This window comes from Aphanomyces astaci (assembly GCF_000520075.1).
Source record: "Aphanomyces astaci strain APO3 unplaced genomic scaffold supercont1.66, whole genome shotgun sequence".
NCBI lineage: Eukaryota > Oomycota > Saprolegniomycetes > Saprolegniales > Verrucalvaceae > Aphanomyces > Aphanomyces astaci.
Window position 1 is genome coordinate 176,005 of NW_009798329.1, and position 23,315 is coordinate 199,319.

General features: G+C 54.1%; 8 protein-coding genes across 9 annotated transcripts; 3 read left to right on the forward strand and 5 right to left on the reverse strand.

Annotated features, from left to right (window-relative positions):
- Window positions 1–1,063: 1,063 nt before the first annotated feature.
- Window positions 1,064–1,774, forward strand: H257_15102 (hypothetical protein; the record flags this gene model as incomplete). Its single annotated transcript, XM_009843097.1, has 3 exons — window positions 1,064–1,263; window positions 1,360–1,423; window positions 1,709–1,774. 3 exons carry the CDS (start codon window positions 1,064–1,066, stop codon window positions 1,772–1,774), a joined length of 330 nt encoding a protein of 109 aa, XP_009841399.1.
- A 384-nt stretch (window positions 1,775–2,158) lies between these two features.
- Window positions 2,159–3,553, reverse strand: H257_15103 (hypothetical protein; the record flags this gene model as incomplete). The annotated part of the gene is made up of 1 exon (XM_009843098.1): window positions 2,159–3,553. One exon carries the CDS (start codon window positions 3,551–3,553, stop codon window positions 2,321–2,323), a length of 1,233 nt encoding a protein of 410 aa, XP_009841400.1. The 3' UTR covers window positions 2,159–2,320.
- A 303-nt stretch (window positions 3,554–3,856) lies between these two features.
- H257_15104 (hypothetical protein) lies at window positions 3,857–7,755 on the forward strand (the record flags this gene model as incomplete). Its single annotated transcript, XM_009843099.1, has 1 exon — window positions 3,857–7,755. The coding sequence occupies one exon, from the start codon at window positions 3,857–3,859 to the stop codon at window positions 7,682–7,684; it is 3,828 nt and encodes a 1,275-aa protein (XP_009841401.1). The 3' UTR covers window positions 7,685–7,755.
- A 242-nt stretch (window positions 7,756–7,997) lies between these two features.
- Window positions 7,998–9,774, reverse strand: H257_15105 (threonine ammonia-lyase, biosynthetic). The gene has a single exon (XM_009843100.1). It carries the CDS (start codon window positions 9,743–9,745, stop codon window positions 8,210–8,212), a length of 1,536 nt encoding a protein of 511 aa, XP_009841402.1. The 5' UTR covers window positions 9,746–9,774; the 3' UTR covers window positions 7,998–8,209.
- A 325-nt stretch (window positions 9,775–10,099) lies between these two features.
- Window positions 10,100–11,751, reverse strand: H257_15106 (hypothetical protein). Its single transcript, XM_009843101.1, has 2 exons — window positions 11,634–11,751; window positions 10,100–11,586 (listed from the first exon to the last, which is right to left on the reverse strand). Exons 1-2 carry the CDS (start codon window positions 11,738–11,740, stop codon window positions 10,161–10,163), a joined length of 1,533 nt encoding a protein of 510 aa, XP_009841403.1. The 5' UTR covers window positions 11,741–11,751; the 3' UTR covers window positions 10,100–10,160.
- A 591-nt stretch (window positions 11,752–12,342) lies between these two features.
- On the reverse strand, window positions 12,343–16,351 carry H257_15107 (hypothetical protein; the record flags this gene model as incomplete). The annotated part of the gene is made up of 1 exon (XM_009843102.1): window positions 12,343–16,351. The coding sequence occupies one exon, from the start codon at window positions 16,349–16,351 to the stop codon at window positions 12,395–12,397; it is 3,957 nt and encodes a 1,318-aa protein (XP_009841404.1). The 3' UTR covers window positions 12,343–12,394.
- A 1,540-nt stretch (window positions 16,352–17,891) lies between these two features.
- Window positions 17,892–20,737, forward strand: H257_15108. 2 transcript variants are annotated; one of them, XM_009843103.1, is made up of 4 exons: window positions 17,892–17,954; window positions 17,997–18,417; window positions 18,470–18,853; window positions 19,258–20,737. In XM_009843103.1, the coding sequence occupies exons 1-4, from the start codon at window positions 17,934–17,936 to the stop codon at window positions 19,311–19,313; spliced, it is 882 nt and encodes a 293-aa protein (XP_009841405.1). In that variant the 5' UTR covers window positions 17,892–17,933; the 3' UTR covers window positions 19,314–20,737. The 2 variants fall into 2 exon arrangements, with proteins under 2 accessions (XP_009841405.1, XP_009841406.1); XM_009843104.1 differs by having other exon boundaries at window positions 17,892–18,417.
- H257_15109 (hypothetical protein) lies at window positions 19,323–22,511 on the reverse strand. Its single transcript, XM_009843105.1, has 5 exons — window positions 22,217–22,511; window positions 22,103–22,166; window positions 21,203–22,039; window positions 20,418–20,549; window positions 19,323–20,354 (listed from the first exon to the last, which is right to left on the reverse strand). The coding sequence occupies exons 1-5, from the start codon at window positions 22,357–22,359 to the stop codon at window positions 19,428–19,430; spliced, it is 2,103 nt and encodes a 700-aa protein (XP_009841407.1). The 5' UTR covers window positions 22,360–22,511; the 3' UTR covers window positions 19,323–19,427.
- Window positions 22,512–23,315: the final 804 nt, after the last annotated feature.

Sequence of the window (23,315 nt, forward strand, 5' to 3'; positions counted from 1 at the left end):
CTGTACTGCACATTCTCACTTTTTCGGACACAAAACCGTACCACGTGGCAATGTTCAGCAGGTGGGTCAAATACCCACATGTTTTCGAAGTGACCTGTCAAGAGGGACGAGGAGATGAGCGGTACAGTATGTAGGACGTACTAGTAGATGAGCGAGGATAACGTAGGCGAGCGGTGGAATAGTGCCGAACGTAAACCAGCCAACAAGTACATCCTATCCCTGTGTTTATCGACCTCGTCAAAGCGGCCATGTTTGTACGTCGGCACGACGCACACTACAGTGTACTAGTACCGTACAGCAAATGGGGATGGTGCAAGATCACAAACTGCACGCATTCATTGCACCTACTACTCCTGGAGTGCAGTACAGTACTGTACACAGGGTTGTTGATATGCGTAAACATTGCGAGGCGTACTGGTAGGTGCTCCAGAAGTGCTGCACAACAAACACAGCGGTAGTTCTGCTACTTGTACCGGTATTCCCCGAAGGATTTTCAGGGAAATTGTATTGGAAAATTCGTGTGGATAATTACTCTACCTAATGGGCTTTGGATAGGACTGTGAACGGCTGCTCTCAGGGTGTGGTCAGTGTACGGCGTGGAGGCGGCATTTGGATGCCAATTCACTGTCAAACTCGAAAACCTTTTACATACATATAATAATTTTTCCCACCATAAACTTTTACAAGATTATTGGCATGAGAGGTTCTCTTTTGTCCAATAATACAGCTCGAACGATTTAATTGGATGAAATAAATCGGCACATCACTGAACATTCGGCCCATCACTGGTCGATCACGTTAGTAAGAATTATTCGTATCAGACGACTTGATATTCGTTGTGTGGACAATGTATTAACGACCTGTGACATTGATTATTGACAATAATATATTGCACAAATATGTCATGTTCGTCGATGCAAGTGTAACGTTAGTGTACGCAACTAGCAAAGTAAACGTGTCGACGCCGAGCTGCGTCCCCCGCGATGGCAAACCGATCGACAGCAACCCACGAATGACGACGAGTGTTGGAGTTGAGGTTAGTACTTGCGTTCCACGCGTTCAGATGAACACAGTCGTGAGGGGGGGCGGCCGCTGCCTGCAGTCGAGGGGCGTCGCTGACGTTCTTGCCGGGGTCGACTGGGCATTTGTACTGGCGTTCCATGTTGCCATGTGTACCAATGGCGCTAGAAACTGGACGCTTGTACTGGCGTCCCCCGCTGCCTTGTGTTCAGACGGCACCACGTTGAGGCGTGTGAGTTGCAGGTCCCGGGCATGAGGACACGCTCACGTTTTGTTTGCTCTTGGGGCCCCGAAGGGGTCGCTCGCTTCTTGGAGTGTACATTTGTGCTGTGGTTCTAGGACACGCAGTCGCCGGCTGCACTCACTCGACGACGGCGGAGAAGCGCGCCAAGAGACGCTTGGCGTACGTTTGGTCGGATAGGAAGTAATCTTTTTACTTGCGAAGTAATAAAGAGCATCGTCGCAGGCCAACAACATGCCTCCAAGTCATATCTGAGTGCTCGACCGAGGTCAACATTCTATGCGATGATGTATTTCTATGGGTTGTAGTAAGTAAATTCAATATCGACGACGCTTTGAATGGAGACAGAACATCGACACATCAGAGCCCTCCATTACTGTACGCGCTGACTTCTGCCACCGCTTACTTTCTGCATAACTCACATCATCTTCATGTACCGATGTGTAGGTCTTTCGCGCGTCCGTGGGCTCGTCACGCCGAAGTGCTCGCACGCAGAAATACTACCCGGGTTAGTACTACTACTGAAAGTACTACGTAGTCACAACACAATTCCTTGTTTACTTCGTAGATTTATACATGGTCGCATACCAAGAATTTCGACCTCCCACATATACCCTTGGCAAGTTGGCCTGCGATGATGCTCTGGCTTCATTCAATACATCGTCGCTATTTCCTACTTCGTATTACAGTATTAATAGTAATACTTACACATAATTAATACTAGTAAGTACTAGTAGACATAATTAATACTAGTAAGTACTAGTATTAATTATGTCAACCAAAGAAATAACGTTACACTGTCGTACTAGTATATAATTTCGACCTGTGAAGTGGTTCACAATTCAATTGCGGGTGACATGTCTAAAGCACGAAGAGGTGTGCAAAGTTCTGACCACTGGAACTTGTTATGTACTTCGAAGTACTCTAGAGTAATGCGTTAGTTAATCTTATAGCGCCAAGCCACAAGGCACGACGATCTAGCTGAGACGGACGTCTTGCGCAAGTTTGGTGCTTCAGGGCCGTGACGAGGATGGGCGAAATGACTTTCGGTATCAATAACTAAACCCAGGAGATCCTTTGGGTGGTTGGTCTATTCAAGGATTGGTGGTGGGTAGCCAATACAGCTCCCATAGTGACGTGGCGCATGGTGTGAGCGTCGGCGACTGCTCGCTGCGTGAACCCTTCGAATCGGTTGGCGCACAAATACAAGACCACGTCGCATCGGTTGTTCCGAGCTGCCCAATCGATGGCGTCGGTCGTGCATCCTTCACTTCGATTTGTGTGGAGGAACTGGACGATCTCTAGAAACCCATTCTTTGCGGCGCGGTCCATCGCGTATGTCGTACATCCTTCGCGTCGAGACGTGTGCAGGAATTGGACGACCTCTAAAAACCCATTTTCCGCCGCCATGTCCATGGCCGAGGTCGTACAACCCTCTTGACGATGGTCGTGCAAAAAGCGAACGATTTCCAAATGGCCATTGCCGGCCGCGCGGTCCATTGCAGCTGCCGTGCACGCCATCCCTGTGTCATGCAATATCCGAAGCACGGCAAAGTGCCCTGCGGTTGCCACGTCATCTATGAGTGTTTGGCTACAGCCTTCATTCCGATTCGCCAGCAAAAACCGAACGATTTGGTCGTGTCCTGCCTTTGCGGCTTCGTCCAACGCCGCCACGGTGCACCCTTCCCCGCGATGGATGTGCAAGAACGTCACAACACTCAAATGTCCGCATTTCGCTGCCATATCCATCGCCTTTGGCGTACAAAACACTTCTTCCGTGTGATGCAGGCGCTGGACGATGTCGAGGTGGCCTTGGGCGGCAGGGACGTCGAGCAAACAAAAGGGATGGCCGTTTGCGATCAAGAACTCCACCGCCGCGAGATGACCAAAAGTCGCCGCTTGCTCCATGAGTGTTGCGCGCTGGAAGTAAGTGCAGTGTTCAGGACAATACCGTCGAAGGACGTCGACCAAGCCAAGTCGAGAGGCATGTGCCAACAAAACACTGCGCAAGCGTGGAACGCACACAAGGAGTCTGTCCACACCATGCAGGCCATGCTGGACAAAGAAGGGAGAGAACACGACGTCAAAAGCAGTCAACTCGACGTCCAGGTTGCCGTCGGAAGGCACAGCACCGTGGCAGCCGATGCTCGAACTGTGGAACGGAAATAGGTCAAAGTTGTTGGCATATATGTGAGGAAGAAGCGGTCGGACTTCAAAGTAGACTCCGTCTTGGAACTGAACGACCAGCGGCAGCAGTTGCTTGGATGCCACTACCGGTACCGCCACGCTCATGTATCACCGAAAAAAAACGAACTGTCGCTGTAAAATATCCTGTCAATCTTGATAAATATATTTCAATTATCAAACGATCTACAAAAATCCGAAACGAAATAAAGTCTTATTCGTCCGAATAGAATAATTTGACCAAAACCTGCTAACTAACTGTAAGATAGGCGAAACGATGTGCCCACTGATCGGTGCTTGCTGTTAAGGGACGTGAAGGTTCCCCCACCTTGAGAGACATACGATCAACATTTTCACCCACAGAGACGTCCATGGGATGTCCGCATCTGACAGTGCTGCATTCTCCTTCCCATGTCATCGCAACCCCCTGCCATCATCGATCGGCAACCCTGGCTCCATCGCGTCTTGTTGCTATGGCTCGACCCTCTCTTTCGCCTCGGGGCTACTCGACCTCTCGTGGACAGCGACATCTGGCACCTGGGTGCCCAAGATACTGCAGTGCGACTAAGCCGCCGGTTCGCTCGCCACTGGGGCACGGCACACGACCGCCGTCCGTCGTCCCTCGTCCGAGACATCTGCCGCACGTTTGCCCGTGAAATGACCGTCGTGACAACGTTATCTGTGGCCTACTCCCTTCTGGTGCAATATCAACCCCCGTTGATTCACTTGCTTATGACTGTGGTCACTCGTTCGGATGACACCATCGACGATACCTCTGGGTATTGGTACGCGGCGTTGTTGGCCGTGGTGTCGTTGGTGTCGGTGACGATCTTGGACTCGTCCTTTTTCGTCACGGCCCAGCTCGCGACTAACGTCAAGACAGTCGTGATGGACTTGGTACTGTCTCAGTCGTTGCACTGTCCTGACGCGGCCACGTCATCGGGTGACGTGATCACGATGGTCGCGGTGGATTCCACGCGTCTGTTTGTCGGTTTCGTCGCCCTCCCGTGGCTTGTGGTGCCCGTGGTGACCCTACCCCTCTTGTACACCGCCATCGGGTCCATGATGGGGTGGCAAGTAGGGGTCGCGGGGGGGCTCACGCTGCTCGTGGTCATGGCTGGTGGCTACTACTTTGCCCATGCCGCCGGCAACCTCCGCCATGACCTCATGGCAGCCCAAGCGGCTCGTGTGAAAGCCACCGATGAGCTCCTCGCTGGCATTCGCGTGGTGAAAATGTACGGGTGGGAAGCCAGCCTCGAGAACCGAGTGACAAGTCTACGGGATGCGGAGCTCGCGTTGCAGCACACGTACCAGTTTGGCAGCGAACTGAACGCGATCGGACTGCTGGTGGCCCCCACGCTGTCGCTCATGGCGTGCGTCGTCGTGTATGTCGTTGGTCTGGGGCATGCCTTGACGCCGACGGTCGCGTTTACTGCCATGGCGTACGTTAACATTGCCAGATTGCCGTGCAATTTGTTTGCGTTTGCCGTGATGCGCGTCACGGAGGCGGTGACGTCTGCCCATCGCATTGAAGCGTTCATTCGATCGTCACCTGCCACGATACCGTCGGCAGCTAGTACTACTAGTACATCTAGTACTACTAGCATTGCTGACGACGACATGGTTGCCGAGGCCGTGGTGGACATGCACGAGGCATCGTTCGCATCGACCAATCAACCAAGGGTGGACCCATTAACCCCCCCCCCATCGTCGTCGCGTTCAGCTTGCATCCTCCATCAGCTGAACTTGACCATTCTGCAGCACCAATTGACCATGATTGTGGGGCCAGTGGGCAGTGGCAAGTCGAGTGTTCTCAAAGCGATTTTGGGGGAGCTAGAGCTTGTGGCTGGTCACATGGAGGCGACTACTACTCGCGTGGCGTACGCGAGCCAAGAGCCGTGGCTACAACAGACCACCATTCGAAGCAACATCACGTTTCAATCCGACAATGCAAACATATCGGACCACTACGCGACCGTTCTGTCTGCGTGTCAGTTGCTGCCCGACTTGGCCTCGTTTCCCCAAGGCGACTGCACTGTGCTGGGGGACCGAGGGGTGAATCTCAGCGGCGGTCAAAGAGCTCGGGTGGCCCTCGCGCGAGCCATGTACCGCCAAGATGCCGACCTGGTGCTCCTGGACGATCCACTGAGTGCGCTCGACAGCCACGTGGCAAAGACAGTGTTTGAACAAGGTATTCGGGGGGTGTTAGCCGAGAAATCGGTTATCCTTGTGCTCAACAGTCACTACCACTTGTTGCCGTTTGCAGACACTATTGTTGTGATGGAGGGCGGTCGAGTTGTGCGACAAGGGTCGTTTGCGACGATGCAGCAGCACTTGACATCGTTAAGCTATCCACAAACGTCCAAGACTTGTCCGCCACCAACGACCCTGGCGGACCAACTTCGTCCACTAGCTTCCCCCAACCCTACGTCAACGTCGTCGCCTGTACGAACGGCCAATCCATTGAAAACTCGACCACCCGTAGACGAATCATCACCGTTGTTGGTGGTCGCGCCAACCAGTGACGTGGCTCTGGATACATACGTGGCATACTTTGACGCGAGTGGGTGGCACGGCATCTCCGTCATGGCGGGGGTCGGCGGCATGTACTTGCTGTCCCAAGGCGTGGTGGTGGCTGCCGATGCGGCTTTGACATCCGTCACCACCTTTTGTCTCTATGTGGCTCTGGCAGTAGCCGCCATGCTCTTACTGTTCACGCGGGGCATCTGTGCGCTGCTGTTGAACCTGGCATGTGCCAAGACGCTGCACCGCCAGCTCCTGCACGCGGTCGTGTCGGCACCCGTGCCGACCTTCTTCGATGTGACCCCTCTTGGCCGCATCCTCCATCGGTTTACGAGCGACCTCTTCGACGTCGACAGCCGCATGCCGACGTCCGCCGTGTACCTGCTGCAGTGTCAGTTCCAAGTGCTGGGCATTGCAGTCGTGTGTGGCGCCGCGTTGCCCTGCTCCATCGTCTTCTGTGCCCCGCTGACCCTACTCGTGACTCGCATATACACCCGGTTCAGCCACACGTCGCCAGCTCTGACCCGCCTCGCAGCTGCCCATCGAGCGCCATTTGTAGCGTTCGCGACGGAAACCCTCCGCGGCCTCTCGACCATTCGAGCGTTCGACCAGACTGAGCACTTTGAAACGAATGGACGGCGGCTGCTTGACAAGGCGCAAAGCTACCTCCTCGTGCAATTCCTAGCATCCCGATGGCTGCAAATGCGAATGGACGGACTGTCGGCAGGCATGGTAGCCGCCGTCGCGTTCTGTTGTGTCTGGTCGCGGGCGACCGTGGGCGTCGTCGGCGCCGGGTTGGCCTTGACGTATGTCACGCAGCTGTCTGGCTTCCTCTCCCGAGCTGTCATGGGCCACGCCGAAGTGGCCGAGCACATGACGTCTGTGGAACGGATGGTTGAGTACATTGGGATAAAGTCCGAGGGGGCAAAGTCCGAGGGGCCAGTGGGGGGGTCCCGCTCGACCACCGCCCTAGCTGAGTGGCCATCGCAGGGCGCGGTGACGTTTGCAAACTACTCGATGCGGTACCGCGCCGGGTTGGAGCTGTCGTTGAAACACGTGAGCTTGAGCGTCCGGGGGGGGGAGAAGGTTGGCATCTGCGGGCGGACGGGGGGCGGCAAGTCGTCGCTCCTGGCGGCGCTCTTCCGGACGGTGGAAGCAGCTAGTGGACGCATCATGATTGACGGCGTGGACATTGCGACTGTCGACTTGGCGACCCTTCGGTCGAGACTGACCATTATTCCGCAGGACCCGGTGGTGTTCAGCGGGTCGGTGCGGTTCAACTTGGACCCAACTCTGACGACAGACGACGCCGAGTTGTGGCATGTGCTGCGCCAAGTGCACTTGGCCGACGTGGTCGGGCTCGACTATGACGTGGCAGAACACGGAGCAAACTTGTCTGGTGGCCAGAGGCAGTTGCTGTGCATTGCACGCGCGTTGCTCCGCAAGTCCAAGGTGGTCGTGCTGGACGAAGCCACGGCCAACATCGACGGCGACACGGACCGGCTCATCCAGGACACGCTGCGGGCCAACTTTCACCACGACAACGTCACCAAGCTCGTGATCGCCCACCGCGTCCACACGATTCTCGACAGCGACCGCATTTTGGTGCTCCAGGACGGGTCCGTCGTCGAGTTTGACACGCCCGTCGCCCTCCTCGCGATCGAAAACGGCGTGTTCAAAGCATTGGCAGCGCACGCTGGGGCGACATTGCCTTGAGTTCGTGTCCCTTCATGTAGTGAGATGATAGATACCCAATGCTATGATCGTCGTCATAAGTACTACTCCGGAGTATCGCTTAGTAGTACTAATACTACCAGTGATGCTGTCGTTCTTGTTCTTCCCCTCGCCACTGGCAGATCAGGTGGTCACATTGCAAGTAGTACGAATGTAGTTAGTGTAAACGTACTAGTATAACGTTAGTGTAGACTTTGACGTCGGATCGAGTTTGCTTTTGCTAACGGTAGCTCTACGTGTAGTCGTTGTGTGCTCTGTGGGAACTAGACTTGATATGTATTGTGGATATTTGGTAGTACGAATTTCCAGACCCCCGTCGAATGGAATATCTGGCCGCCGCCGAATCACGAATCATCGACGCTATTGGCTAATCGAATTTTGAGTGGATTTGATTGGCTCTTATAGTGTATTCAACCAATCAGAGCTGCTCCAGCGTGATTCAATATTGATATGCCAAACTGCGCGAAGTTTGGAAGTTTACCGCGAATTCACAATATGACACTCAGATTACGCCAAAAACAACTTGTACACGGGGTTGTGTCGTTCGTCAAACCAGTCGTAGCCCACTCCGTCCAAGAACGCTTGGAACGCGTGGTCGTCTTCAGGGGGCACTTGCATGCCCACGAGGACGCGGCCATAGTCGGCGCCGTGATTTCGATAATGAAACACGCTGATGTTCCAGTTCTTGGTGCCCATGCACTCAAGAAAGAAGAGCAACGCGCCAGGTCGTTCGGGAAACACGAACCGGTACAGCTTTTCGTTGAGCGTCGTGGTAGAGGGGGGGGCGTGGCCCCCCACCATGTGTCGAATGTGCCCTTTGGCGAGTTCGTTGTCGGTCAAGTCGGTGGTGGCAAACCCAGCCAAATTCAGTCGCGTAACCAGCCCATGGACGTCCCCCCGACTCTGAACCTGCAGCCCCACAAATATATGCGCGTGATAGGCATCGCTGAACCGGTAATTGAACTCTGTGATCGCTCGGTGCTCGAGAAAGTCTTGGCAGAAGCGCTTCAAACTCCCCGGCACTTCGGGGATCCGCACGGCCAAAATAGCTTCGCGCGCTTCGCCCAGCTCGGCGCGCTCCGAGATGTGTCGCAGCCGGTCAAAGTTCATGTTGGCGCCGCTAGCAATCGCCACTAGCCGCTTGCCCGTGACGCCTTCACGCGCGCTCCAAGCCTTGAGTCCGGCCAGCGACAGCGCGCCCGCCGCCTCGAGGATGCTCCGCGTGGCCTCAAACACGTCCTTGATGGCGGCGCACATGGCGTCCGTGTCCACGAGGATTACTTCGTCCAGCAGGTCGCGACAGAGGCGGAACGTTTCTTGGCCCACTTGCTTGACGGCGACCCCGTCCGCGAACAGCCCCACCGTAGGAAGCACGACGCGGTGCCCCGCCGCGATTGAATCATGCATCGTTGCCGCGTCCACAGGCTCGACGCCGATGATCTTGACGTGCGGTCGAAGGCGCTTGACGTACGCCGCGACGCCTGCCGCCAACCCGCCGCCGCCCACCGGCACGAAGATCACGTTCAGGTCGTGACATTGACGGAGCAACTCCATGCCAATCGTGCCTTGACCCGCGATCACGTTCGGGTCGTCATATGGATGGACAAACGTGCCGCCCGTGGCTGCGACCACCGACATCGAGTGCTCGTACGCGTCCGAGTATGAGTCGCCGTGCAAAATGACGACGCCACCGTTGCGCTCGACAGCACTGATTTTGATCTGCGGTGTCGTCGCTGGCATCACGATTGTCGCGACGCACCCGAGCTTCTTGGCCGCGAGAGCCACGCCCTGAGCATGGTTTCCTGCGGAAGCTGCGACCACGCCCTTGGCGCGCTGCTCAGGCGTCAGCTGCACCATGCAGTTGTACGCGCCGCGCAGCTTGAAACTAAACACTGGTTGGGTGTCCTCGCGCTTGAGCAGCACGGTGTTGCCTGTCCGCGCAGACAGCGCTGGCATGACGTCCAGGGAGGTCTCCACGGCAACGTCGTACACGCGGGCCATGAGAATGCGCTCCAAGTAGTTGTCGATCGCTGGTTGCGCCATGGATGCGAGGAATTCCGATGGACGCAACGTGGAAAGGAATGTGAAACCGTCACGAATTTGAATGATTGGAACGATATCCGGATGTCCTTTATCCGGAATTCACGCAACGTTTGCGCAACCAGACCATTTTCGCATTTTCGCGTGGACGGACGCTGATCCTGGGAGCCCATCGCGCTTGCCATCTGCATCTCCATGCGGCACCACATTCTTGTCGCACACATATCCTACCGGTAGCATGTATGGCTAATGCCAACCACCCACCCACGAACAACATGCATGTTGCATACCAAGTCCTCCGTACTCCCTAGCAAATTCCCTTGCACCTATCGCCGATTCCTACGACGAACTGACCATGCCTTGATCACTTCCTCGTCATGTTGGTTTCTATGATTTGTACAGCGTCATTCTTGTCGTGTTACATCGTACAATCGATTCTATCGTTGGCGCCGGTGGCCACGAGAAAAGCTTGCCACACGACCGGGAACAAGTCGACGCAGTCGTGCTGGACCGTCTTCTTGGCGGTGTCGCTGTCGCCGCAGTTCGCGAGCCGCACCGTGGCAACGTACGTGATAAACGCCTTGCCGAGCTCACAGTACTTGGCGGTGCTCGCGTCCGACAGCTGGAGGAAGCGCTTGATGGCGTTGAACCGTTTCTCCACGCTCTGGTGCGAGTCTCGTAGCGCTTCGCCGACCGCTACCTTCTTCTTACCGAGCACGTTGGTCAGAAACGACTTGGCCTTTTCTCGGATGGCTCGCAAACTGACATACCATGCCGTCTTGTACTTTTGCAGTCCGATGACGTTGCCGCGGCCGTTCACGTACAAGTTCACTTTGCCTTCGGTTTGGTACGCGCATTTGATGGCCGTGAGCACAGCCTTGAACTCAAGCCCGGTGTACGGCACGACTTGGAACGCGACGGTGCGGACCCCGCAGGCGGTCGAAATCGCAAACCCTAGCAGCGGATTCACGCAGATCTGGGGAAGCATCATCTCCATGGTCGGGAGCGAGAACCCAAACAACACGGGGGTGTCATGCGGTACGTCCAATAGCTCGACGTGCTGGTGCCCGGGGCAAAGCAGCTCAAAGGATGCCGTGAGCCGCGTTTGCCATAGGAATTCCTCAAACAGCAAGCGCTTCGCAGGCTCGAGCGCGTCGAGCATCCGCATGAATCCGTACGCGACGGCCTTGGCGCCGGCAAACGGGTTCGTCCCGGGGATCGTCACCCCCACCGCGCAGGCCGGCTCGATGTCCCGCGCGCTCTGGATCACCATATGCACGTTCTTGGAGCCCACGACGTACACGAACGATCCGTTTTGGAGCTTGAGGACGGCCAGGTGCGCCGCCTCGCCGTTTTCTTTGGTCGTGGAAATGACAGACTGCGTTTCTGAGGCGGGTTCGGTGAAGTACTTGGACAGCGCTTCGCTCGTGATGGCGGACGTCGAGTCACTGTCGTGTTCGCCCGCAAGCAATTCGCCGTCGTCTTCGTGACCTGTGAATTTCGGGTACGCCCGCAACATGGGAAAGTACAACACACGGTCGTCGGCCACTTGCCACTGAGCGATGTAGTTGCCCCGCGGCAGGTACTTGCGAGCATAAGGACTCGCGTTGTAGATGGCGTCGTCTGGTCGTCCACGCGCATGCACGCGGATGTCGATGCCGATGACGTTGGGGAGAAAGTCCAGCGTCGGTCGCGGCGTTGCCATCGTTTCCTTGTCTTTCTTGGCCTTCTCAAAGTGTTCTTGCCAGATCGTGGACTGCCGAGATACCATGTCCTCAAAGGACACGGGTCGGCCGTCAGTGCTACCGTGGGTTTGTACCATGAATGCTCGAATCTGTTCCAGCCTAACGACATTGTGAGATTGGAGGAGATGGAAAGAGGATGGAGGTACCCATTGAGGTAATGCACATGGTGCTCTGAAGGTGCGTCCGTCAAGATCCTCTCGATCAGCCCTGTGAGCTGAGGCGACAGGGTCGCATGTGGCGGTGCAAACGTCATGAGCTTTCAATATGAAAAATGCCCAACCTATGATTGCCAAAGTTCGCGTTAAACGAAATCTACGGCGTTTTATGCTTTAACGTGGTTTACCACCACTCACGGTGTTGCCTTTCCTGAATGAGGGTCTTTTGAGAGCACTATAATACATTTAATACTTCAATAATAGTACTATTAATAGTATAGTTCTTGGGTTGGCTCTCAAAAGTATAAAGTCCAGAGGGTATGGACGATGTACAATGGCCTGGGCATGCGGTGGCAGGTTGTCGCTGCGACTCGTCACATGCGTTGGTCATCAAGGGCAACGCTTGACTAGTTTTCACGCATTTCAAATGACACCCTAACAGTATTTGAATACTACTAGGTAGCAGTATTTGAATACTACTAGGTAGCAGTATTGAATAGTATTTGAATACTACTACCTAGTACTGTTAGGGTGTCATTTGAAATGCGTGAAAACTAGTCAAGCGTTGCCCTTGATATACTACACTTACTGATACTACTGTATCATATGTTTACTACGTATTAATAGTATTTGAATACTATTAATAGTAATTCATGTACTTCGAAGTACTAGTACTTATTACAAGTTGAACTTTCAAAAGTGCACTATAATCACGTTGATTCATGAATAAAAATCCATCCTAAAGTATATGACTACGGCAAAGTCGCCCCAGCGTGTGCTGCCAATGCTTTGAACACGCCGTTTTCGATCGCGAGGAGGGCGACGGGCGTGTCAAACTCGACGACGGACCCGTCCTGGAGCACCAAAATGCGGTCGCTGTCGAGAATCGTGTGGACGCGGTGGGCGATCACGAGCTTGGTGACGTTGTCGTGGTGAAAGTTGGCCCGCAGCGTGTCCTGGATGAGCCGGTCCGTGTCGCCGTCGATGTTGGCCGTGGCTTCGTCCAGCACGACCACCTTGGACTTGCGGAGCAACGCGCGTGCAATGCACAGCAACTGCCTCTGGCCACCAGACAAGTTGGCTCCGTGTTCTGCCACGTCATAGTCGAGCCCGACCACGTCGGCCAAGTGCACTTGGCGCAGCACATGCCACAACTCGGCGTCGTCTGTCGTCAGAGTTGGGTCCAAGTTGAACCGCACCGACCCGCTGAACACCACCGGGTCCTGCGGAATAATGGTCAGTCTCGACCGAAGGGTCGCCAAGTCGACAGTCGCAATGTCCACGCCGTCAATCATGATGCGTCCACTAGCTGCTTCCACCGTCCGGAAGAGCGCCGCCAGGAGCGACGACTTGCCGCCCCCCGTCCGCCCGCAGATGCCAACCTTCTCCCCCCCCCGGACGCTCAAGCTCACGTGTTGCAACGACAGCTCCAACCCGGCGCGGTACCGCATCGAGTAGTTTGCAAACGTCACCGCGCCCTGCGATGGCCAGTCAGCCAGGGCAGTTTCATGCCCTGGACACGGCTGAATGGTTGAAGAAGGTAACGACTGGGTGATGACTCCTTCTTTCTCCAAGTCGTTGTAATGTTCTAATCGTTCCGCACTCGTCATGACGTTCTCCATGTACGTGTACTCCATCGTAGTGCGGGACAAGACAATCGTGAGTTGAATAGCATACGTTAGCGCCAAGCCCGCGGCGGTGACGCCGCCCATCGAGTGTTTGGTCGCGACTGCCAGGAACGCCACGCCCCCCACGACCCCCACAGACACCCAGTCGAGGCGCATCTGGAACCACTTGGTCGAAATGAAATGCGTGAGATCGAACCGCTGGTTGCAGTCGATGGCCGCGCGTGCCTTGGACTGGAAAGCATCCTCGGCATGGAACGCCCGGATGGTGGTGCCGCCACCGTTGCCCGAGGTCTCGGTGAGTAGATTGAGCACCGGGGACCGCGACGTTGCGTCCAGACGCTTGAGCTGGGTTGACGTGAGGCTGTAGATGAACCGGAGTTTGCTAAACACATACCCGAGGGGTATGTACAGCAGCAAAATGTACGGTGACGTGGCAGCACACACGACGAGCGACGCAACGATTTGAAACACCAGCCCTAAGATGTGAAGCCCGAGCATCGGCACCATGTTGTCGACGGTGGAGAGATCCGCCGAGAACCGGTTGAGGATGCGGCCGACGGGGGTGACGTCAAAGAACGAAGGGACGGGGGCGTGCAGGACGTTGTGGAGGATCGCTGCGTGGAGGTGCTTGGAGCAGAGCAGGATAAAGTGCAGCACGTACAGACTGCGCCCGAGCACAAGGCCTAGCGCGAGCACCGATAGGGCAACGTAGATACCAGCGTACGTGGTATTATTGTTGGAAGGAACCGTGGTCAAAAAAGGCGAAGATGATGCCCAGAAGCCCACAAACCAGTCCATGAGTACCAAGCATGCTTGGGCGAGGACAAAAACGACGAGCACACTCATCGCCACCCCCAAGCCATTCCACCCCGACGCTTGAAAGTACGTCAAGTACGTTTGACTGGTGACGTGGCCGACCTTGCGCTCTTCGGCCACGACCAACGACGTTGATGCTACTGCTATTGTTGCTGTGGATTCTGCTGTAGCACTGGACGGTGTCATCGAATCGGTCGACACGGAAGCGGCGCTCGACAATGGACTGGAGAAGAGGTGGGGAAAAGCCGTCGATGCCAGCGACTCGAGCGATCCATCTCCAACGATCGCGCCGTTGTCCATGACTAGCACGCGGTCGGCAAAGGGAAGGAGGTGGTAGTGGCTATTGACTACGAGGACGACGGGGCGGGTTCGGCTAAGGAGGTTCCGGATGCACTCGTGGAAGACGGTGGTGGCGACGGCGGCGTCGAGAGCGCTGAGGGGGTCGTCCAGCAGGTACAAGTCCGCGTCTTTGTAGGCGGCTCGCGCCAGCCCCACGCGGGCCTTCTGGCCGCCGCTCAGCGTGACCCCCCGCGCGCCGATTTCGGTCGAATCGCCCCCTGCCAACGACGTTAGATCAGCCTCGAGGTGGCACGCCGACATCACGCGGTTGTACCGGGGGGTGTTGTCGACTTGGTCGGTAAACACAATGTTGTCGCGAATGGTGGAGTTTTGAAGCCATGGGTCTTGGCTGCAGTAGCCCACGCTACGGGCCGTGACGTGGCAGCCCCCCGACGCGAGATGGAGATCGCCCAACATGGCACTGAGCAGCGACGACTTGCCGCTGCCAACATACCCCACCACGATCGTCAAGGATGGCATCGAGTCTACTACGATGTTGATGTGCTTCAACGCATGCTCGGGGGAGTTGTCCACAGCTTCGGCCGATGGTTTTTTCCATTGAAACGACGCCGACTGCATGTGGATGAGGGGGGGGGTGGAGGGGGGTTTTGACGACATATTATTTGGGGCAGGACAGGGTGAGGGAGCTGACGATGCAGGCGTGTCGGTTGAAATGGTGGTGGTCGAGGACGAAGCCAAGAAGGCATCGATGCGGTGACTTGAATGAAGCGCGTCAAACAAGTTCATGATGGAAAACGAAAATGAACTGCATGGCGTTCGGGCGGCATTCACATATGCCAGCGTGATGAACGCAAGCGGAGGGGTGAGTCGAGAACCCTGGGCGACGTACACAACAAGACACAGCGCGAGCGACAGCACTGGCGCCACTAGAAGCGCAATGGACGATACTTGGCGGCGGTAATGGTACGCCTTGAGCAACGATAGCTCTTGACCCCGCATAGCTTCAACATGCGCCTGCAACGATGCCTCCCAGCCGTACATTTTCACGGCGCGTACGCCCTGCAGCAGCTCGTTCGTGAACTTGACGCGCTCGCCTTGCACGACCAGGATGTCCTTTTGAATGGCCCCCACCGCCCGGCCTTCCAGCACGCCAAACGCCATGAGCGCGACCATGACCGCTGCCCCTGCAATAGCTGGCCACGCCCCCAAGTCGAACCCAATCATGACAAAGATGACCAGCACCATCACTGGCGACAGAAACGTCCACATGAACCAGAGCCCACACATGAACAGCCGCGTGGAATCCACCGACGCCAGCGTGACCAAGTCCCCAGACGAAGTACATGACTGGTGTCCCGAGAGTGAGTGGAGGAAGACCAAGTCCATCACGATGGCCTTGGCGTTGCAGCCCAGCCTCCCCGCGAAGACCATGCCGAGATCCATGATGGTCACTGACCCAAACGATAGCAGCGTCAAGAGCGCAGCCAGGACGTATCCGCTGGATATCCCGAGGTCAGTCACCGCTGTCGCCGACTCGGTCGTGAGAAACTGGAGCAACGACTTGATCACGACGGGTTGCAGTAGAATGAGCACGCTGCTGGCCGTGTACAGCGCCAATACGACGCCAATGTCGCGGCGGAACGTTCGCAGCAACGCGCGGAAAAACGACGGCGACGATGTCGTTTGTTTGGCAGTTGTCCACGCCCCTTGGAACCGCGCTTGGAGAACGGCAGCAGTATCTGGAGGCGCCAGGTGCCACACATCGTCTTCCGTGAGTGCGTCCTTGGCCCCTTTGAGCACAAGGGGGTCGAACCACAAGAGCAGTGCGCGGCTAAACCAATTGGCATTCACGATCGGGTGCGGGCGCTGGCTCCACTGCATGGGAAGTTCATTCAAAGCCGGGGATGCCAGCGCCTGGAAGGTGGACCCACTCGCGGCCGAGGTGACGTCCTTGGTAGTTCCCATACGTCGCACACAGAGTAGATGTGAAAGTGACCAGATCTTTCGTGGGCACCAGCATTTCGTACGAAGTTGTACGCTACTGGTACATCTCGTAATTTTGGACAAAGTTCAATGTCGAATCTGAGCCGGTTCCATGTCATATTTTTCAGGTGTCGTCAAAATAGTCGATTTGAAAATAGGACAATCGTATCGTGGTGATTTTAATAAATTGGACGGGACTTACTGATTTCAAAACAACATATAATTATTTATTTTATTGTATTGGAAGGATACTTCCGATTGTCCTAGTTTCGACAGGGATATGAAACTCAAACTTGAAGCCCCCTCACTTTGGGTTTGCCCCTCTGCACCAACTACTACCAAAGCTGTAACTCTTCAGCACCAACTACTGCCAAAGTTGCAATTCATCGTCTAACGCAAGGATAGGAAGGGCTCATTGCATCCTTCTTGAGCATGGTTGAATGGTTGTTGGCACGTGAGGTCAAAATCTATAAATAGCTACCGCCATATGGTTCACAATGGACTTACTAAACGATTTGGATGGCCAATCTCACTACCGGTACACGTTTTCGATGTGGCTGTGTGAAAGGTCGACTTTCGACAACCAAGCGTAGTGTCTGGCACGTGAGACTAAGAACTGTAAGTGCTCCGTTCGACGGGGGTAGGAGGGAAATTATGTACGTACATACTGCACTGGATACTGTAAACGTGCGATACCTTGGTCAACGTGTTCCACCTGGGGTTGCAAACCGCACCCGATAAATTCACGACGACCAAGGAGTTCATCGGGGGGGTGGTGCACGAGGTGTCGAAGCCAATTTGGACCTTTGGCGGGGATTTTGAGTGGCGCACGCGATTTGCGCTTCAAGGCTATCCCCCCCACAAATCCATCACTAACACATCATATACAGTAGCCCACAGCATGCACACTTGGTGCCTTTGCTACGATTCCACTCAAGTGCGTGGAAAGCTAACTCAGCCTTGTTCTGGTTGGACGCTGGATGCATTGCTTATCATCGTTCGACGGCCGTACATATGTCAGCTTGTAACCATGAAAAATTAAGAGACGGCGACTGCTACATGATGTACTTAATGGGCCGCCAAGGTACATTCTGGTGCAATAATATGTACACTACAACTGCAGGCCGTATCCTGTGAAAGATCAACGCCTTCCCATAACTCGTAGTTTCGTGGGATTTTGATGTCATATCCTTGTATCAGTGTGGGGGTGCGATGGGCGTGCTTGCAATATTGTGTCGTTCGAATGGAAACTACTGTACACCTGTACAAGTACAGTATTATTTCAATATAACATAGGGGCTAACGCATTCATATTAGTATCTCTTGGTACCGTTAACTGTAAAGAGTTGACCTTGTTTTCAGTGAAAGTTGAAGCTGACTCACAAGTCAAGATCGTCATGATAGACTAAGCGACAACTATTTTGACTGGAAACAATTAAACCAATGAGAGTCCAGCATAAGCTTATATTAAGTTTAACGGTGGGCTGTATTGAATTGTGACAATCTATATTTTCTCTGAGATCGCAATCAAGTTTAGATTTTGCTCGATCCTTCCCCCACGACGATGGAGCAAGAAGGCGATCATGTATAGAGACCTCACGATGCCGATGTCTTATGTATTCGCTAGGTGCTCCTGGAGCCATGGAACTACATCCGGGGTATGCCGCAGAAGAACGTACGTGCGATCTTGGTCGATGCGTTTCAACTGTGGCTGCAAATTCCCCCCGACAAAATCACCACCATCAAGGAGATCATCGGAAGCCTGCACGACGCGTCGTTGCTGATTGACGACATCGAAGACAATTCAGAGCTGCGCCGGGGACTACCAGTGGCGCACGCGATCTACGGGATCCCGTTGACGATCAACTGCGCCAACTTTGTGTTCTTTGTTGCGTTGCAGAAATGCCATTCGCTTCAAAACGCCCGCGCCATGGACGTGTACATCAACGAGATGATCCACTTGCATCGAGGTCAAGGCCAGGATATCCTTTGGCGCGACACGGCCTCGTGTCCGACCGAAGACGCGTACAAGGCCATGGTCATCAACAGTACGCCCGTCACCCCCACATCCTTGCATGTCCATTTTCATGTCGATCGTAGAAACGGGCGGCCTGTTTCGATTGGCGGTGGGGCTCATGCAAGCGTTCAGCACGAACGACCAAGACTTTGTGCCGCTCGTGAACCAACTGGGGCTGTACTTTCAGATCCGCGACGACTACATCAACCTCGTGGACAAGGCGTACATGGACGGCAAGAGCTTTTGCGAGGACTTGACCGAGGGCAAGTTCTCGTTCCCGCTCATTTTTGCCATCCACGCCGACACGGCGGACACGCGGCTCTTGAACATCGTCAAGCAGCGTACGACCAACGTCAAGATCAAGGAGCACGCCGTCGCGTACATGGCCCAAGTCGGCGCGTTCACACACACCAAGTCGTACCTAGACAACTTGTTCATGGACATTCTAGAGAAGATCACACTGCTCGGTACGATTGTGTGGGCGTCTACTCGTGCGTTTGTTTGCATGTGTGTTCGATAGTTGTGGCATTCACGGTTGTTGCTATACAGTATATATATATAGTGTGCATTTAGCCAAAATTTGGATATTTGTGCTGATTCATTGATTCCGTCGGTTTGTAACGTTAATTAACGGTATGTTACCTTGGCGACGCCATGCACACTATTTGAAGGCACACACTACTTTCATAATTGAAGAAGTTTGATTGGCCACTTGAAAGTGTGTTCTGGCTTTTGATTGGTTGGTCTATTGTCGTGGTGTCGATTCCCTCCAAAGTCGAATCGACTTGACATTATATCAATAGTGGCGACTCTGGTTTTGCATCCTTTTGGAGTATATTTCATGGTGGGGTTAATTCATAGTTGGTTGTAGGGGGAAATCAAGTGCTGTCTGGACTAGTGCAGACTCTTCACAGGACGCTCAAATGAAAGCTTGTGCTGCACACCGCGTTTTGCTCTATCGAGTCGATTCTTGTACACTTGGAGCAATCTAAACCACTACAGTAGTCGACTCTCTTTTGGTACATACTATTATACACACATCTACGCGACGCGGCCATAGCTCCCCCCTTGGGGTTGGACAGGTCGGGTGGCCGGGGACCCCCCCACGTCACTAAAGTCAGGGTCCCATCCGACATCCACGTGCGGGAACCGCTTGAGGATGCGGGCTTGGATGCGGCGGCCGCCCTGGGTGTTTTTCATGCTGGCGAGGTGGGGTCGGATGGCAGCGACCAAGTCGAGGCAATTGTCGTCGGACGCCACCGACAAGGCGCGCTGGACCACGTAGTTGGCGTACTGGTCCTGGAGCATGCGGTACATGCGGGGGGACGCGACGATTTCGCGCACAATCGTCTGCCGGAGGTCGTCGGGGGCCAGCTCGAGACACTTCTCCACAACGTTCGAGCTAAACTTTTGGATCGACAGGTCGAGCACGTGGCCCACACACTTGGCCATGACCCCCCGCGCGTCCGCCGCTGAGCACGCATCTAGCACGTACTGCACCACATAGTTGCCGTACGGGTCCTGCATGAGCTTCATTGCGTGGTGTTCGACTTGGGCGATCACGGCGCGGCGCTGGACGGGGTCGGCGGCGTCGACGCAGCGCTGCAGCACGCAGCACCCGTGGCGATGCGTGCCCACGACCGTGCAGTCGGCGGCCACAGCGTCAAACACAAACTGATTGGACGCCGGCGGCAGGAACTGCAGTGCCCGCTGGATCACGTGGTTCCCGTTCGAGTCAATGCAGAGGCGGACCGCGTCGTCTTTTAAAGCGCCGACAATCAGCGCCACCAGGCTAGACGACGACGATGCCGCGGCCAGTTCGACCACCTTTTGCACCGACCGTGTGCCGTGGAGGTTGAGCGCCGCCGCGACCAAGTGCGGCGCCACCTGCTGCACAATGCCCAGGCGCTGGTCGTCGTCGCCCCGGTCGAGCAGCTTTTGAAACAAATAGTTTCCAAACGGATCCACCTAGGTAGATAGATATATTAGGGGGAGTGTTGGTGGCAAAACTATACGAAGTAGTAGTAGTACCATCATGTCGACCAAATGAGGCAACGACTCGGTGTAAATGACGGCGCACACGTCCGCGGCACTTTTGCCTGGCTCAGAGTCTGTGCTGTCCAACTGCTCTTGCAGCAACCGACATCCATTTTGGTCTTTGCTCTACACAAGAGTGAACCGCCATAAAGCAAAACCACTATGATATCCACAACGGTACTACGAAAAAACACATATTGTGGTATATTCGGTACAAATTTCCAGACCCCATCGAATCACGAATCGACGCTATTGGCTATTGGCTAATCCAATTTTGATTGGCTCTTACAGAAAGGACAAGTATATTCAACCAATCAAAACTCCAGCATAATTGAATATTATTGATCAGACAAACCACGCGAATTTCGGAAGTTTAAAGCAAATTCATAATATATGGAGATATATACTTCGCATCTGTTTATGGGTTGCATATCCTACTACAAAGTAATAACAAAAAAATCACACCTAAACGACATACCCGGAATATATATATATATTATAATATACTACGCTAGTCCATATATAGAAAATTGATGTGGACTGGTAGCGACGATATGATTCCACAAAATCAAACTCCAACGCAACTTTAAACGACAGCATCCTCAGCATATATATATATATATATATATACCTGACAATAATAAAATTTACTTTTGGAGACGAAGCCACAAATTGCAAACAACAGTATCATGAACAAGCCATATTCCACTCATATTTACATATTTATTTACATATATATATCGCACAAAAGCAAAAAAATAGGCAGCAGGGAACGGTACCATGGCAAAGACGCGACCGCGGAGGGCGTCGATGGACACCGGAGTCGAGTCAAATCCAAACGGATGAAAGTCGCCGTCGTCAAAGCTCGAGGACGTCGACGGTTGGGCATGGATGGCGGCGGTGGTGGGGTTGGAATGGAGCAAGTGGCCGAATTTGCACTTGTTGCCCATACGACAATGACCCTGGGCAAAGAATTTGCACGGTTTCAACATGGACGGGTGGTGGTGGTGGTTGGTTGGTCTAGGGTGGTCTGGTGGCGCCGACAGGACAAACCGTCGAGACGATGTCGGGGCGGTGCGACCCCCGTACGCATGTGGCTGCCACAAGTGGTCTTGTCGCATGTCATGGGGCTGCCGGGGGTGTATGGCCCTCGCGGACGACGCCGGTCGAACGGGATGGCCATACATGCTGCCGTCATTGCCGTCGTCGCTCGAGTCGTGGCGGCTGGGGCGAGAGGAAGGATGATAGTGGTGGTGGTGCGTATGGTTGGAATACCATGACGGGTGGTGGTCGTCGTATTGGTTGCTGCGTCGGGACGAGTTGTAGTGAGGAGGTTGGGTCATGGATGGAGGAGGGTGGTGCAGTTGAGGGTGATCAAGGAGCTCGTGGCGCACGTCGGTTGAAGGGTCATGGGACGAGTCGAGGGTGAAGTCGGAGGGGTCGTCAAGGGCAAGTTTGAAGAAGTCACTGCCAAGGTGTTGACTGGGACTGCGAGATAGAAACATTTCGATGCTGTTCTTTCGACGGCGACTTGTAGGAAACGAACTGGTGGAGGCCGCCCCGCCATTTGTCGACGGAAAGGACGACGCATGGTCGTAGTACAGCATCGACGAGTCCTACATGTCGTCCAAGAAATCACAAGATGACCACATGTAGAGAGAGAGATGTAGTCGACGTACAACAGGAGTCTCGGGTTGGGACGACGTTGGCTGTGGATGGTGGGTTGGCGACGACGATGGAGCCCTACGAAAGAGGATGGTGACGAGGATGTTCGTTGTGCGTGGCATCGTTACCCGTCCAAGAAGTTGAGATCGTGGTAAAACAACGACGGCATGGTGGCGGATGTGCTAGTTCCCGATCGAGCGGTCACGAATGGTGCGTCTGTCCCTTCCTGCGTGTGGTGCTGGTTGGGGTGATGACGTCGCTGCTTGTCCATGGGTCGAACAAGGGGATGTCGTCTGTCTTCGTCACCCTCGTATAGATATTATGGTACAGGGATATGTAAGGCGGCGGCAACCGTGGATAATCACGGACACGTCGTCGGCAACTCCTTTCGTCGGTCGGCACTCGGTTCCTGTCAAAATCAAATGACTTTCTTTGGATTTCCATGACACGGTGACTGACTGTTATATCCTGTGAAAATCGATTGGTCAAAATCCATCCATTTGATGGGTATCGATCGCATTTGATTGGTCATAATCTATCATTGGAATGGATTTCTGGGTTTTGATTGCAATGGACCACCTCATGACTCCAGAACCATGGCAGACGAATGAAGGATTATAGCTCCTTTCAACAGGACACCAGTCTCATATGAGAGCTCATAACGATACGAACAAGGTCATATGGCTCGACCAATATGGGGGGACTGAAACTTCGAAATCATCCCAAATTTTAGCCAATGAACGCTCGCCATTTGATAGGCCACACTATAACAATAAAACGGCTTGATGGTTGTACGGTTGCAACAGGTGTATTTCTTGCTAAATCTACGTACAGTACATTGCAGCTTCAACCACCTAAATCTTTAACATTAAAGACTAATGTAGCCTTCTGAAGCTTCAGTCGCCATGCCTTCGAGGACGGACGCATTATGCTTCTTGGAACTGCCTAATGGACTATTACTGTATGTACTTGTGTGTGTGGGCTTATGCTTTGATGTGTAACTCCCGACGACTTTTGTAACTTCCTGGACTACCTGCTTTATCCGGTCGTTCTGCGAATCAACCGGATATTTGTAATTTGTCCCCAGGTATAAAAAACTGTCGGTTTCATTTGCGGATTGTATTCAGGAAGATAAAAATAGCGAGCCTGCTTGTGTGTAGCGGGGTATCCTCATGCTTCGAAATACGAATCCTCAGCGACCGGATTGGCCGTCATTCGAAGTTCGAT